General features: G+C 53.7%; 1 protein-coding gene across 1 annotated transcript in view; it reads right to left on the reverse strand.

The window, feature by feature from the left end:
* Positions 1 to 113: 113 nt before the first annotated feature.
* The window catches only part of tg (thyroglobulin), a 27,072-nt gene continuing 11,256 nt past the window's right edge, over positions 114 to 15,929 (reverse strand). Inside the window, 32 exon segments of the mRNA XM_047032064.1 lie at positions 114 to 392; positions 641 to 834; positions 1,094 to 1,234; positions 1,461 to 1,568; positions 1,951 to 2,138; positions 3,285 to 3,452; positions 3,815 to 3,991; positions 4,384 to 4,577; positions 4,725 to 4,884; positions 5,025 to 5,112; positions 5,639 to 5,855; positions 6,216 to 6,377; positions 6,558 to 6,692; positions 6,984 to 7,049; positions 7,219 to 7,374; positions 8,780 to 8,859; positions 9,229 to 9,340; positions 9,452 to 9,625; positions 9,864 to 10,001; positions 10,101 to 10,172; positions 10,438 to 10,524; positions 11,159 to 11,329; positions 11,494 to 11,685; positions 11,930 to 12,038; positions 12,200 to 12,315; positions 12,599 to 12,721; positions 12,842 to 13,006; positions 13,470 to 13,619; positions 14,036 to 14,306; positions 14,630 to 14,761; positions 15,475 to 15,614; positions 15,722 to 15,929. The exon segment at positions 15,722 to 15,929 is cut by the window's right edge and continues 5 nt beyond it. Of these exon segments, the coding sequence (XP_046888020.1) occupies positions 262 to 392; positions 641 to 834; positions 1,094 to 1,234; positions 1,461 to 1,568; positions 1,951 to 2,138; positions 3,285 to 3,452; positions 3,815 to 3,991; positions 4,384 to 4,577; positions 4,725 to 4,884; positions 5,025 to 5,112; positions 5,639 to 5,855; positions 6,216 to 6,377; positions 6,558 to 6,692; positions 6,984 to 7,049; positions 7,219 to 7,374; positions 8,780 to 8,859; positions 9,229 to 9,340; positions 9,452 to 9,625; positions 9,864 to 10,001; positions 10,101 to 10,172; positions 10,438 to 10,524; positions 11,159 to 11,329; positions 11,494 to 11,685; positions 11,930 to 12,038; positions 12,200 to 12,315; positions 12,599 to 12,721; positions 12,842 to 13,006; positions 13,470 to 13,619; positions 14,036 to 14,306; positions 14,630 to 14,761; positions 15,475 to 15,614; positions 15,722 to 15,929 (4,725 nt within the window). The 3' untranslated portion in view covers positions 114 to 261.

The following is a 15,929-nucleotide window of genomic DNA, read 5'->3' on the forward strand; positions in this document are numbered from 1 at the left end:
CTCTCTTACACACACTCTCTCTCTCACTCTCTCTCACACACATACACTTCCTCAGTCACTAACACCCAGACATGACACTCCCCTCACACACTAAGAAAACACCATAAAACTCATTTAAAATGACGACATGTTTATTGTGAAGTGTATAAAGGTTGTTTGCTACAGAGTGATTGAGAAATAAGAACAGTGACAGCAGCGTAATGTGACTTGAAGGTACTAGTAGGTGTTGTCCGTGGCAACCGTGGCGAGGAGGGGAGGAGTCTAACTGTATGCGTCCTTCTCGGTCTTGGGCGGGCTGCTGGTCTGAGGGGCCGGTGGGCTGGACTGCTGCTGTGTCAGTGTGGGACGAGGAGGAGGAGGAGCGGAGCCCAGACCATCTCCAGACAGCTTGGCTGAAACACAAATCACACGTTATATTGCTATATATAGATATCTATTACATCTATATTAACATCAAGCAAGGGTTAAAAGCAGAGCTTGGTATATACAATATATCTATTTATCTGACACAGTATATGAGGACAGTGTGTGTGAGGGTTAACACTAGAAGCGCCGAGCAGTGATCATTTGACCCCTATCCACACTAAGTAGAGAAAAGCGGCTTGGCTGTTCTGGTTAGAGGCAAGGCCTGGTGTCCCACCTGTGGCTGAGCTGAGCGCAGGTATGTAGTCCGTCCAGAAGGAGCAGGCCTCTCTGTGCAGGCCCTGGAGGTCCCGGAGCCCCGCGGCCAGCTCTTTGGAGAGCGCCCCCCCAGGCAGGGGCAGGACGCGGGGCCAGGGAGGCAGCGCTGGGCTGGGGGGGGCCAGGGAGGCTGGGTGGGCCTGGTTAGGGTCCCTGTGAAGGAGGAACAGGATACCTGCTGAGCACACTTTCACAGCACACAGCACACCCTCTGGAACACTGTGTGTTGATGACAACATCACTGGTCAAGGTTTGTGAAAACCATGACCATGAACCATAAATACCAATAAATACAAATGACCTCCCACAGCCTGTACAGCTAGCTAGTTGGCTAGTTGACCCAGAGTGGATCCAGTTAGCTAGTTGGCTAGTTTACCCAGAGTGGATGAAGTTAGCTAGTTGGCTAGTTTACCCAGAGTGGATGAAGTTAGCGATGTAGCTGGTGATCTGGAGGGAGAGCTGTCTCTCTGAGGAGGTGAAGCTGTGGGAGGAAGCTGGGTGGTGAGGGACTCCAAACACGTACTGGACGTCTAGGGGAACGTCTGCAGGGCCGCTGGACACGACAACAACAACAACATCAATGACAACGACAAAAGCACACATCAGCACTAAGAAGGTGGCAAGCTGGAATATGATCAATTTATGCACTGACACACACATATATATATACACACACATCAGGCACATGCACACACACAAACACATAATGACACACATACATCAGACACATGCAAACACACATACCAGACCCAGACACACACTCAGTTGAAGGGGCTGACCTGGTCTGGGCTGAGCTCCCGGGTACGTGGTACTGGAACACTTTGGACCTGCTGTTGGCTGCCCAGGTGGCTGCCATCTTTACTATGGGGCACACTATGAAGAGATCCCTGAAGAAGACAGGAAGAGAAGAGGAGAAGAGAGGAAGAAGACAAGAAGAGAATAGGAGAGAGGAAGAGGAGAATATAGGTCAGGAGAGGTAAGGAGAGGAGAGGCAGGAGTGGCAAGAATAAAGAGAGGAGGGAAAAAGGGAAAGAGGAGAGCGAGAGTGAGAGAGGAAGAGAGATGAGACATAGAAAAGGGGGAAGAGGCCAAAGGAGAGAGATGGGAAAAATGGAGAGAACATAGAAACAGAGAGGAGAGAAAGCATGGTGGAAGAGATGAGATGGAGAGGGAGGTCAACAACTCGGTAGGTGTTCAAACACCTTCAGTTCTAGTTCAGCTGTGCTGTCATACACACACACAGACACAACAGCCCCCAGACCTGCTCACCTGGTGGCGTTGTTGAGAGCTTGTGAGAACAGGTTGTAGCCGGAGGGGGTGGGTGAGTGCTGCAGGGAGTAGAACCAGGTGGCTGCCTCCTTCACCAGGACGCTGGCTTCCCTCCCGCCAAGGGACTCTGACAGAGCCTGGTAGAAGGCCGTCTTGCTGTCCGCTCGGCCCTGCAGCTGCTCAAAGTTCTGCAGAGGCAAGGAAGGGAGGTCAGCTAAGGTCAAGATCATGGTCAGGGTCAGCTAGGATAGTGGAGGAGAGAGTGGTGAGGGGGAGGTGAGGGGGAGGGAGGAAGGGGAGAGGGGAGGAGGGCTACTAGAGAGAGTCTGGGTCCTGAGGAGGGCTACTAGAGAGCCTGGGTCCTGAGGAGGGCTACTAGAGAGAGCCTGGGTCCAGAGGATGGCTACTAGAGGGAGTCTGGGTCCTGAGGAGGGCTACTAGAGGGAGTCTGGGTCCTGAGGAGGGCTACTAGAGAAAGCCTGGGTCCTGAGGAGGGCTACTAGACAGAGTCTGGGTCCTGAGGAGGGCTACTAGAGAGCCTGGGTCCTGAGGAGGGCTACTAGAGAGCCTGGGTCCAGAGGAGGGCTACTACAGAGAGTCTGAGTCCTGAGGAGGGCTACTAGAGAGAGTCTGGGTCCAGAGGAGGGCTACTAGAGAGAGTCTGGGTCCAGAGGAGGGCTACTAGAGAGAGTCTGGGTCCAGAGGAGGGCTACTAGAGAGAGCCTGGGTCCTGAGGAGGGCTACTAGAGAGTCTGGGTCCAGAGGAGGGCTACTAGAGAGTCTGGGTCCAGAGGAGGGCTACTAGACAGAGTCTGGGTCCTGAGGAGGGCTACTAGAGAGAGTCTGGGTCCAGAGGAGGGCTACTAGAGAGAGTCTGGGTTCAGAGGAGGGCTACTAGAGAGCCTGGGTCCTGAGGAGGGCTACTAGAGAGTCTGGGTCCTGAGGAGGGCTACTAGAGAGAGTCTGGGTCCAGAGGAGGGCTACTAGAGAGAGCCTGGGTCCTGAGGAGGGCTACTAGAGAGTCTGGGTCCAGAGGAGGGCTACTAGAGAGTCTGGGTCCAGAGGAGGGCTACTAGAGAGAGCCTGGGTCCTGAGGAGGGCTACTAGAGAGCCTGGGTCCTGAGGAGGGCTACTAGACAGTCTGGGTCCAGAGGAGGGCTACTAGAGAGCCTGGGTCCTGAGGAGGGCTACTAGAGAGAGTCTGGGTCCAGAGGAGGGCTACTAGAGAGAGCCTGGGTCCTGAGGAGGGCTACTAGAGAGTCTGGGTCCAGAGGAAGGCTACTAGAGAGTCTGGGTCCTGAGGAGGGCTACTAGAGAGCCTGGGTCCTGCTTACCTTGATGTTCCTGGCTCTGCTGATGAGGCCGTCGTGAGCTGAGGAGCCCAGCAGGAGGTCGACAGTGTGGGGTCCAGAGCTCTGCAGCGCCCCCTTGGGGCCGGCCGCCACCTGCAGCCCATCTACCACCGGAGACCACGCCTGCAGGGGTCCACTCACCGCCAGGAGCTGGGACACACACATACATAACACACACACACAACACAGACACATACACACAACACAGACACATACACACAACACAGACACATACACACAACACAGACACATACACACAACACAGACACATACACACAACACAGACACGTACACACACATAATAAGGCACAAGGCCTACCACATAAGCCTATCTTGGACTAGACTAGCCAAATTTTGTCTGGACTAGTCTTGTCTATCGTGGTGTGGACTGGACTAGACCAGCCTGGTCTACCTGGGTCTGGACTAACCTGGCCTACCTTGGACAAGACTAGCCTGGCCTACCTTGGACAAGACTAGCCTGACCTACCTTGGACAAGACTAGCCTGACCTACCTTGGTCTGGGCAGCGTTGAGCACGCGAGCAGGGACCGCCCTCAGACAGAACATGAGCGGGTTGGGGTCAGAGGTGGGGCAGTCCAGCTGGCGGGCCAGGGCCAGGGCCTGGAGCTGGGCCTGGGCTTGGGCCTCAGCATCACCCAGCAGCAGGGAGGGGGAGAACACAGAGCCACCCTGCGGAGCACACACACACACAACCAGAAACACACACACACAACCAGACACACACACAACCAGACACACACACTCACGAAAACACACGCACAACCAGATACACACACAACCAGACACACACACTCACGAAAACACACACACAACCAGATACACACACAGGTAAGAACAAAAGCTCCACAAGCCCCACAACAAAAGCACACACACTCCTAACAGCTCAAACACACACGCACACACTCCTAACACCACAAACACACACACCGTGGACTAGAACACACACACCTGAGCCCTAACGTTACGCTGGGAGAGTTAGAGAGTGCTGGAATGAGAGAGTGAGAGAGTGAAATGGTGTGATAGTGCTACAGTGAGATGGTGAGAGAGGAGGAGGGACGCACCATGAGCAGCATGCGCTGGAAGAGGGGCGGAGTCTGGGAGGACAGCAGGTGGAGGCTGGTGACGTCAGCTCCGCCCCTCTCCGCCCCCACGGTCACCCTCCTGGGGTCTCCGCCCAGCCGAGCCACGTGCTCCTGAACCCAGAGCAGAGCAGCCCGCTGGTCCTGCAGGCCGTAGTTACCTGGCAGGGCGGAGCCTGCACACACACGCACGCAAACACACACACATTACAAATGCACTTAATCATAAACGCAAGTGACACGTATGTCTGTCTGGGTATGTCATGTGTGTGTGATGCTTTTATGTGATGCGTGTGTGTGTGTGTGTGTGTGTGTGTGTGTACCTATTCTGAGGAATCCCAGAGCTGCCACCCTGGTGTGGGCTGTTACCACGACAATGTTGCCCACGGCAGCCAGGTGAGAGGCATCTAGCAGACCAGGTGAGCTGTGATTGGCTGGACTGGAGGGGTTGTAGAAGAAGACTAACACAGCAGTGCTCCCCTTCTGTCACCATGGCAGCAACACACGCACACACATACACACACACCCACACACAACTGGGTGAGATGGAGAGACTTTGGCAGATTAAATCAATGATGGTGGGTTCCACCTGCAGACACTAGATTTGACTAAGTTTGACTCACGATGCCGCTGGGGACAAAGATGTTGAGGTAGAGACAGTCCTCACTGGAGGCTGAGGTCTCCAGGTCGCCAGGCTGCAGGCAGCTCGCTCTGAACAACAACAACAATAACATCTGGTTAGCCCTGAGGTAGATCAACAGCAGCAGGTTAGCCCTGAAGTAGATCAACAGCAGCAGGTTAGCCCTGAAGTAGATCAACAGCAGCAGGTTAGCCCTGAAGTAGATCAACAGCAGCAGGTTAGCCCTGAGGTAGATCAACAGCAGCAGGTTAGCCCTGAGGTAGATCAACAGCAGCAGGTTAGCCCTGAAGTAGATCAACAACAGCAGGTTAGCCCTGAGGTAGATCAACAGCAGCAGGTTAGCCCTGAGGTAGATCAACAGCAGCAGGTTAGCCCTGAGGTAGATCAACAGCAGCAGGTTAGCCCTGAGGTAGATCAACAGCAGCAGGTTAGCCCTGAGGTAGATCAACAGCGGCAGGTTAGCCCTGAGGTAGATCAACAGCAGCTGGTTAGCCCTGAGGTAGATCAACAACAGCTGGTTAGCCCTGAGGGATATATCAACAGCAGCAGGTTAGCCCTGAAGTAGATCAACAACAGGGTGATGTGGGGCCCACTCACCGGGGTACCGTGGCGTTCCACGTTCCGCTCCACACGGCCGGCTCCGGGGCGCTGAAACGCCGCGCTCCTATAGGAGGACGGGCATACGGAACTCCCAGGAACTGGATAACTGTCTTCCTGTCTGATCCCAGAGCCGTTGTCCTGGCGACGCCCAGGAGCATTCCGTGCCCCGGGATGAACACTGATGTTGCTGCTGAAGCCCCTGTTGGGTTTGGAACTGAACACAAGAGTTTCACTTACACCTGATCACAGCCTTCCCACAGGAAATGTGTTTGTTAAGGTGGTAGGGTGGGGTTTGCTGGCAGTTCAGGGGGTGGGGGGGGTTGATGGCAAAATCTTTTTCTTTAGTAAATATGTTTTACGACGTAGTTAAGGCTAACACTAAGCCGACCCTAACCTGACCCAACCCTAACCTGACCTAACCCTAACCTGACCCTAACACTAACATGACCCTGACCTAACCCTAACCTGACCTAACCCTAACCTGACCCTAACATTAACATGACCCTAACCTGACCTAACTCTAACATGACCCTAACTTGACCCTGACCCTAACCTCAGCATCGTTTAGACCCACCTCTCAGGTAGACGAGGGGGGCGGTCTCCCTGACGACCAGCCTGCAGTGCAGTGCCTGGGGGGCGGGGCCACAGGTGCTTGTGTCTGGGTACAGGACGCAGCGCACTGCTGACTCCACCCTCCTCACCGTCACCGCCACACAAGACTCCGCCTCCTCACACGCTGAGCAGGGAGACACGTCAGTCACACACACACACACACACCACACAGAATACACTACACCACACACCACACACACACCACACACACCACACAGAATACACTACACCACACACCACACACACACCACACACCACACACACAGAATACACACACCACACACAGGGAGGGCTGTGTGCTCACCAGAGAGACACCAGGCGGTGGCCCTCTGCAGGTCCTCTGAGATGTCCTGGCTGAGGTAAAGCACGTCGTAGGTGGAGAGAGAGGGGTCCACCAGCACAGAAGAACCCCCTAACAGCCTCCACCCCTCCATACTCACTGAGGAGGGGAGGGGAGGGGAGGGGAGGGGAGGGGAGGGGAGGAGAGGAGAGGAGAGGAGAGGAGAGGAGAGGAGAGGAGAGGAGAGGAGAGGAGAGGAGAGGAGAGGAGAGGAGAGGAGAGGAGAGGAGAGGAGAGGAGAGGAGAGGAGAGGAGAAAGAAGACAGAGAAGGAGGGGAGTGAAAGACAGGACATTATACATCTTGTTTCAACATGATGTGGTGCTTTTAAAGGAATTCATTAATGAGAATAGAACCATGGTTCCTCTAGTTAGACACTCTAATCTCTCACCGTTGATGGAAGGAGCACGGAGCTCAAACTTGGGGCACAGAGCAGGAGACTTAGTCCACTGGTTCACTGTGGGGGGAAACAACGTCCTCCATCATACAGGATGGAGAAGAACACACTGGTGACCAGTCAGGGGTCAGGGGTCAGGGCTTGGGCTCAGATGTTAGGGTCAGGTTAAGGGGTCAGGGTGAGGGCTCAGATGTTAGGGTCAGGTTAAGGGGTCAGGGATCAGGCTCACCTGGTTTCTCGTACCAGCCGTAGGGCTCCACACTGGTGTCCACCCCTGAAGGGCTGCAGTCCTGCACACGCCAGGACGACCCCCCCTCCCCCTCCTCCTCCTCCCGGCACGTCTGGATCCCCAGGCTCACCAGGGTCAGGCACAGCACCTCCATCCCTGGTGTAGCAGAGAGTCAACAGACAAAGCTTGGTACCATCCACACCTTTCTCCAACCCCCGAAAAGGGGGAAGGGTCCTTCCCCCTTTGTCCTTATCTCCCAGAAGATGCTTCAAAGCCCTGACCCAGCATGGGGTCAGGAACAGAGACCACATGGTCACACAGTATCAGACAATGGAGTATAAGGGAGAACTTTCTTTCGTGGATTTACAAACATATTTCTCAAGGACTACATGGCTCATGGACACTAATTCAATGACAGTAGTCGATGTGTTATAATGTGTGTTTTCTCATTTACCTAGAACGTGTTTAATTGATGTTTGATTATAACTCCCCTTCAGATATAGTAAATCAGTCAATCTTGATATCAAAATAATTGTATCATACTAACAAAACCAGTTATGAACGTTGTATTGCTCTATTCTGAAGTTTAAGCATTTCATGGACATTTGAGATAATGAAATTGAAACTATCAGCCACTTCACACCTCTGGGCAGATCTCAAGACGACGCCCAGGTGGAAGTAACTGACCAATGAGAGAGGTCACCTTCACACGGATGACCCCCTGTAGTTTGGAGTATAAAGTCGCCAAACGTACAATCACCCCCGCTTGTTCGTAGGATTAACTTGGGGTGAACGCGTCACTCTCTAACCTTTACCTCATAACCTGCACATTCACTTTGCGCCCGGAACTTTGACGAGAGATTCCGTTTCCTATTCGTTGGATATAACGAACCATTGACTCCGTTCTTCAAACCGACAAAAGTAACTGCGATTTGCAATATTTCTTACTTGTGACATATTGGCATGTTGTGATTGAATTGTCGATGTTTGATTGTATTTTACAAATTATTTAACTTGACCATCGTTAGGTCAGTTGCTATTGATCGTCCATTGTTACTATAGAAGCCTCTTCCTCTGTACCTCTTCCTCACTTTCTCTCTCCCCTCCCCCTCCACACGCGCTCTACGCAGCCATTGTGTAGTGCGCTCTCATTAGAATTTAGGCCTACTGTACTGATTTAGCCCAACTAACCCATAACTTATCTGGTATGTGTTCACTATAATTACATTCTCTTAAATAAATCATTGTGTATAATACTCGCGTATCTCTCACGTTATATGATCTGCTCTACTTTCATAGAATTCCCTACTTAAGATTAGACTGATTATTACGAGTGCTATTATTCAATATTATTAAACAAGGTTTCCTCTGTCCCTTTCACGAAACAGAGGTGGTGCCCCCAAGAACTACTATACTTTATTATAAACTAAGTATTGCTAATCTTAACCGTGCAAACCACACTACACTGGACACACACACACGTGTAGAGACACACACACACATCAATAAATCGCCATTCCACATCTTCCTGACTCCGTCTAACCAACCAATCACAACTGACCTGGAGACTTCCTGTCTCTAACATATCCGATGCCACGGCAACATGGATCCTCATCACACCGTCTCTCACATTCCATGAAGCTGTAAAAGGTTGTCATGGTTACAATATTGAGGTAGTGCTGAGTACAGTACAGTATGAATCTAGTATGAAGGTTGTATGGTGTTAAGGCACAGTCTGAAGGTAGTGTTGGGGTAGTGTTGAGGTACAGTCCTGTCTGTCTGTCAGGGTGTTGGGGTAGTGTTAGGGTACAGTCCTACCTGTCTGTCAGGGTGTTGAGGTAGTGTTAAGGTAGTGTTAAGGTACAGTCCTACCTGTCTGTCAGGGTGTTGGGTAGTGTTAGGGTACAGTCCTACCTGTCTGTCAGGGTGTTGAGGTAGTGTTAAGGTAGTGTTAAGGTACAGTCCTACCTGTCTGTCAGGGTGTTGGGTAGTGTTAGGGTACAGTCCTACCTGTCTGTCAGGGTGTTGGCTGACAGGCTGACACGGCTGCGGACAGAGTAGGACACCATCTTCCTGAAGGACACACGCCTGTAGAAGCTCTTCACCCCTCCGGACAGGTCCACTGCTCTCACACACACACACACACACAGGCATGCTCACCCTTCTTGATGTGGGGGCTGTGGGTAAGACTGGGGGAGGCGACGGAGGAGTGGTTGCAGGAGGGTGTACTCACCCTTCTTGATGTGGGGGTTGTGGAGAGGCTGGGGGAGGCGGGGGAGGCAGGGCTGCCTCAGAGGCGTGTCGTAGCCTCCACACACCCGGGGGTCAGGGTAGAGGGAGCAGCTGTAGAACCTGTCTCCCTCACTCCTCACATCCAGCACAGAACACTGCTCCTCCTCCTGGCAGCCTGGGACACACACACACACCATACACACACGCACACACACCGTACACACACACACACCGTACACACACACACACCGTACACACACACACACACCGTACATACACACACCGTACATAAAAATACACACGCATTCACGAACACAAACACACATTATGCAGTGGTTTTGACAGTGGTGTATGTGTGTGACTTTGTGTGACGGGTGCATGTGTGTGTGTGTGTGTGGGCCTCAGGTACACACGTGTCTGGCACCAGAGCAGGGCGTTGCGAGGAGAGAAGGTGTGTTTGGAGATGAAGTAGAGAAGATGAGGCACGTTCCTGTCTGGTTCCTCCAGAACATCGCTGACCTCGAGACGCTCAAACGCCTCTGAGACCGCAGCTGGGAACACAGCAAGCTCAGGGTCACCACCCTGACCCCTGACCCCTGACCCCTGACTGACCCGCTAGGAGGAGTGTGTGTGTGGGGGCGGGTACTCACCTGTCATTGGGGGGTCTGGGGTGGGTTGACCCCCCACACAGGTGCTGGAGACGTCTGTACTGTTCCCCACACCTGACACAGGAAGGCACAGTGCAAGTGAGCATTTGTAGTGTGGCACCAAAAAACATACTTCAAGGATATTAGAATCCATTTATCTTATTTACATGATTATGTTCTTAAACTGTATATTTATAAAGCAGAAGTGTGTGTGTGTGCTGTGGTACCTGTGTGGAGGTAGTGTGTGTGTGTGTGCTGTGGTACCTGTGTGGAGGTAGTGTGTGTGTGTGTGTGCTGTGGTACCTGTGTGGAGGTAGTGTGTGTGTGTGTGCTGTGGTACCTGTGTGGAGGTAGATGGCCTGGAAGATGATAATGCTAGCCTGGTAGTCAGTCTTGTTCTTACTGGACGCTGGCAATGCTGCATCCGCTGCAACACACACCCACATGAAACACCCACATGAAACACCAACATGAAACACCCACATGAAACACCAACATGAAACACCAACATGAAACACCAACATGAAACACCAACATGAAACACCAACATGAAACCAACATCCCACATCCCAACATGAGGGGGCGGAGGAGTGGGAGCAGGAGGAGGAGGAGGGAGAGGAGCAGGAGGAGGGAGAGGAGGAGGGAGAGGAGGAGGGAGAGGAGGAGGAGCAGGAGGAGGGAGAGGAGGAGGAGCAGGAGGAGGGAGAGGAGGAGGGAGAGGAGCAGGAGGAGGGAGAGGAGCAGGAGGAGGGAGAGGAGCAGGAGGAGGGAGAGGAGGAGGGAGAGGAGGAGGGAGAGGAGCAGGAGGAGGGAGAGGAGCAGGAGGAGGGAGAGGAGGAGGGAGAGGAGGAGGGAGAGGAGCAGGAGGAGGAGGAGGGAGAGGAGCAGGAGGAGGGAGGAGCAGGAGGAGGGAGAGGAGGAGGGAGAGGAGGAGGGAGAGGAGGAGGAGCAGGAGGAGGGAGAGGAGCAGGAGGAGGGAGGAGCAGGAGGAGGGAGAGGAGAAAGGAGAGGAGGACCAGGGTGAGGTTTAGCCGTAAAGTGAGGTGAGCTGTGTCTCTTACTGATAACAAAGTTCTGTCCTCCAAAATTGAAGATGAAGCTCTTGTGGTCCTGGTCGTAGGTGAGCCCAGCGCCACAGACCCGGGTAGAGCTGGCTAGCCCAGACACATCCCAGTCCCCCTCCGAACACTGGAGGACCGAGGGCGAACGCACCAGACCACACATGATACTGCCTGGGAGGGGATAGGGGGAGGGGATAGGGGGTGAAAGAAGACACGGGGAGAGGTAACGTTAGGAAGTGTAAAAACTTAAGAAGTTGGATCTTAAAAGAGAAAACTTAAAAGAGTCGGATGTTAAACGTTCCTCCAGAGCGTCTCCATGGCTACCCTAGCCCTACCTCCGTCCAGGACGTTGGCGTTGAGCAGGAAGCCTTCACAGCAGGAGTCTGAGCTGCACGCGTCCTGACAGAAGCGCTGTGCGTCCGTGAGACTGGCTCCCTCCGCGGGGAACACCACCGTCCGGTACACCCCCGAGGTCAGCTTGCGGAACGGCATCCTCTCAAAGCCGCTCTGCAGGGCGACCTCCTGACCTGGGGGAGGAGGGTGCTGTTACATCTGTACTCCAGCAGGGGGGGGTAGACCTGCAGGCTGGTTCTGAAGGACTAGGGCTTCGAGTGTGTGTTGGGATGAGATACTGTACTACATTGCTTCATTACTACCGATTGCTGCATTGCCTGTGTGTGTGTGTGTGTGTGTGTCAGTGTGTATGTGTGTGTTGGCATGTGTGTGTGTGTGTGTGTTGGTATGGGTGTGTGTGTGTGGAAAGGTGACTACCTTTCTTTCTGAGGACCAGCAGGTCTCCTCCGGCTCCGCCCCTCACCCTCAGGTAGCAGCGAAGCCTCTTAAACATGGCCGCTTCAGGATTACCCAGAAACCCTCTGGTCTGGAGGTCAGAGAAGGTCAAGGTTCAGACAGAGTACCTAGGAGACCTGATGTCCAGGAGAGAGTGTACCTGGTCTCCAGGAGAGAGTGTACCTGGTCTCCAGGAGACTGCGTACCTGGTCTCCAGGAGAGAGCGTACCTGGTCTCCAGGAGAGAGCGTACCTGGTCGGAGGTGTTGCAGTGCAGGTTGGAGGGCTGCTGGCTGTAGAGCTCACAGTGAGCCTGGCCCCCTGCTGAGGACACTGCCAGGTGGTGGCAGCTCTGCTCCTGAGCACACGCTGGGACACCACAACATGCAGCACCATTCAACCACTGACCAACACTCAAACATCAAGTTTTAACAAATGTGCAATATCCATAGGGCTTCGTAAGATTATCAATATTCAATCAGCTTCAGTTCATCATTCTTCATAAGATATTTTAATAAAGCAGTAAACCACAAGAGGGTGTGGTTGTTGAGGATAGAGGAGAGGAGAGAGAAGAGAGAGGAGCGAAGAGGAGAGAGGATGAGAAGGGAGGAGAGGGGGCAGGAGGAGAGAGCAGCCTGTGTTTTACTGGCACCTTGAACGCAGGTGTGGAGATGTGTCTCCAGGGTGGTGTTAGAAGACTGGGATCTGATCAGGTGTGAGTCTTCAGCTTCCAGGATGAGTCTGGATGTGGGAACGTCTTCAAACCCTCCCAGCACTGCGCACACACACACACACACACACGCACACACACACACACACAGGACATACTGAAACTCCTCTTGTATCTGTTGTCTGTCTTGCTAAACCACTTCCTCCTCCTGGACAGTTGAGGTACCTTTACACTCATCCTCAGACAGAGGCTCCTCCCTATTTGTCCACGCTAGCTCCGCCCCCCCGGCCGTCACACACACCCATCTCCCTGACAGGAAGTCCTTCTGGGCCAACAGGAAGTCCCCTCTCTCAGAACACTGTAGTCCTTTGCGCTGGCACTCTGTCATGCCTGCCGGGTACACACACACACACACACACGTGAGAGAGAGAGAGAGAGAGAGAGAGAGAGAGAGAGAGAGAGAGAGAGAGAGAGAGAGATAAGCAGTTCATGCCTCACTATGTGAGATTCGTTATTAGCCTCTCACAGTGTTAACTAGCGGTTGACCTCTCACAGTGTTAACTAGCGGTTAGCCTGGCCCCTCACTGTGTTTACTAGCGCTTAGCCCCTCACAGTGTTAACTAGCGGTTAGCCTAGCCCCTCACTGTGTTTACTAGCGCTTAGCCCCTCACAGTGTTAACTAGCGGTTAGCCCCTCACAGTGTTAACTAGCGGTTAGCCTAGCCCCTCACTGTGTTTACTAGTGCTTATCCCCTCACAGTGTTAACTAGCAGTTAGCCTAGCCCCTCACTGTGTTTACTAGCGGTTAGCCTAGCCCCTCACTGTGTTTACTAGCGGGTAAGCTAGCTTCTTACAGTGTTTCTTAGAGGATGCTCCGGCTGCAGCCGTGGTGCTGTCTCTGGGACAGGGGCTGCAGAAGTTCTGACCCCCTTCTTCCTGGTAGGAGCCCGGGGGACAGGGCCTACACACACCCCTGCTGGAGAACGCACCTGCAGGACACAGCACTGGGGAGGGATGGGAAGAGAGAGAAATAAAAAGAGAACGTTAGAGAGAGGGGGGGAGAGCAGAGGTGTGGAGAAAGAGATAGAGAGAGAGAGGGAGATCATCTCTACAGGGTGGTAGAGAGAGAGGGAGAGAGAGCATCTCTACAGGGTGGTAGAGAGAGAGGGAGAGAGCATCCCTACAGGGTGGTAGAGAGAGGAAGAGACAGATAGAGAGAGAAAGTGTCTATCCAGAGTGGGAGAGAGAGAGAGAGAGAGAGCGCGAGAGAGAGAGAGAGAGAGAGAGAGAGAGAGAGAGAGAGAGAGAGAGAGAGCGGCGAGAGAGAGAGAGAGAGAGAGAGAGAGAGAGAGAGAGAGAGAGAGAGAGAGAGAGAGAGAGAGAGAGAGAGAGAGAGAGAGAGAGAGATGGGGGGACGTACCACAGCCGGTGCTCGCTGTACCAGGCTGGTACCCAGGGGAGCAGCCGAAGGTGGGGGGAGAGGTGAAGGCCACTTGAGGGTCTGAGGTCACGATAGAGTGATACGGCGCCCTACCCAGAAGCCCCAGTAGTCCTGCCTGGAGCCTGGCCTCACCCAGAGCTACGTCTGGAGAGAGAGATGGGTTACACATGCTGTCTGATGGGTGCTCTGTTAGTGCTCGTCTGATGGGTGCTCTGTTAGTGCTGTCTGATGGGTGCTCTTTTAGTGCTGTCTGATGGGTGCTCGGTTAGTGCTGTCTGATGGGTGCTCTGTTAGTGCTGTCTGATGGGTGCTCTGTTAGTGCTGTCTGATGGGTGCTCAGTTAGTGATGTCTGATGGGTGCTCTGTTAGTGCTGTCTGATGGGTGCTCTGTTAGTGCTGTCTGATGGGTGCTCTGTTAGTGCTGTCTGATGGGTGCTCTGTTAGTGCTGTCTGATGGGTGCTCTGTTAGTGCTGTCTGATGGGTGCTCTGTTAGTGCTGTCTGATGGGTGCTCTGTTAGTGCTGTCTGATGGGTGCTCTGTGAGTCTCCTCACCGATGTCGTGGAGGTCAGGCAGCGCGGCGACCGGGAGGTCGAGCAGAGACGCCCTCCAGGTGACCTCCAGCGTGACCCCGCCCCTCGCTCACACACTCCACACGCACCGAGTCCTCTTCACACACAGACACCGAGGACCCTGGGGGAGACAGCTACACACAGAGGACAGAATCACAAACACACACCTGGAGACAGCTACACACAGAGGACAGGATCCCACACACACACCTGGAGACAGCTGCACACAGAAGACAGGATCACACACACACACCTGGAGACAGCTGCACACAGAAGACAGGATCACACACACACACCTGGAGACAGCTGCACACAGAAGACAGGATCACACACACACACCTGGAGACAGCTACACACAGAGGACAGGATCACACACACCTAGAGACAGCTACACACAGAGGACAGGATCACACACACACACCTGGAAACAGCTACACACAGAGGACAGAATCACACACACACACCTGGAGACAGCTGCACAGAGGACAGGATTACAAACACACACCTGGAGACAGCTGCACAGAAGACATGATCACACACACACACCTGGAGACAGCTGCACACAGAGAACAGAATCACACACACACACCTGGAGACAGCTACACACAGAAGACAGGATCACACACACACACCTGGAGACAGCTGCACAGAGGACAGGATTACACCCACACACACACACACACACCTGGAGACAGCTGCACAGTGGACAGGATCACACACACCTGGAGACAGCTGCACAGAGGACAGGATTACACACACACACCTGGAGACAGCTACACAGAGGACAGAATCACACACACACACGCCTGGAGACAGCTACACAGAGGACAGGATCACACACACACACCTGCAGGCTGCAGAGCCCCTGGGCTCTCATGTCTGTGAGCAGGGAAGCCTGCAGGCTGGAGGAGGAGCAGGGCTGTGCAGACTCAGAGAGAGACAGCTGGACTAGCACAGAGGACTGCACTGTTTGGTACACCTGGACCTCTGGAACACACACACATACACACATGTGGTTAGGATGGGTCAGGGGTGAGTTAAACTGGCAGAGTCAGGGCTCAGGGGGTCAGGGCTCTGGGGTCAGGGTGAGTTACTCTGGCAGGCTTGAGGCAGTGGGGCGTCCTCCAGCCACGTCTGGGTGTCGACATCACACAGGAAGCGCTTGACAGGAAGGGCACTGTCGTAGCCATGGTGACAGATGAGGTCACAGCTCTGTCTCTGCTGTCCACCCAGGGCCTGGGAGCGACACAGCAGTGCACCCTGGGAGACGGAGGCGTCAGCGGGGAATGGAGAAGGACACTG

Source organism: Hypomesus transpacificus, chromosome 2, assembly GCF_021917145.1.
Source record: "Hypomesus transpacificus isolate Combined female chromosome 2, fHypTra1, whole genome shotgun sequence".
In the NCBI taxonomy this organism is placed as follows: Eukaryota; Metazoa; Chordata; class Actinopteri; order Osmeriformes; family Osmeridae; genus Hypomesus; species Hypomesus transpacificus.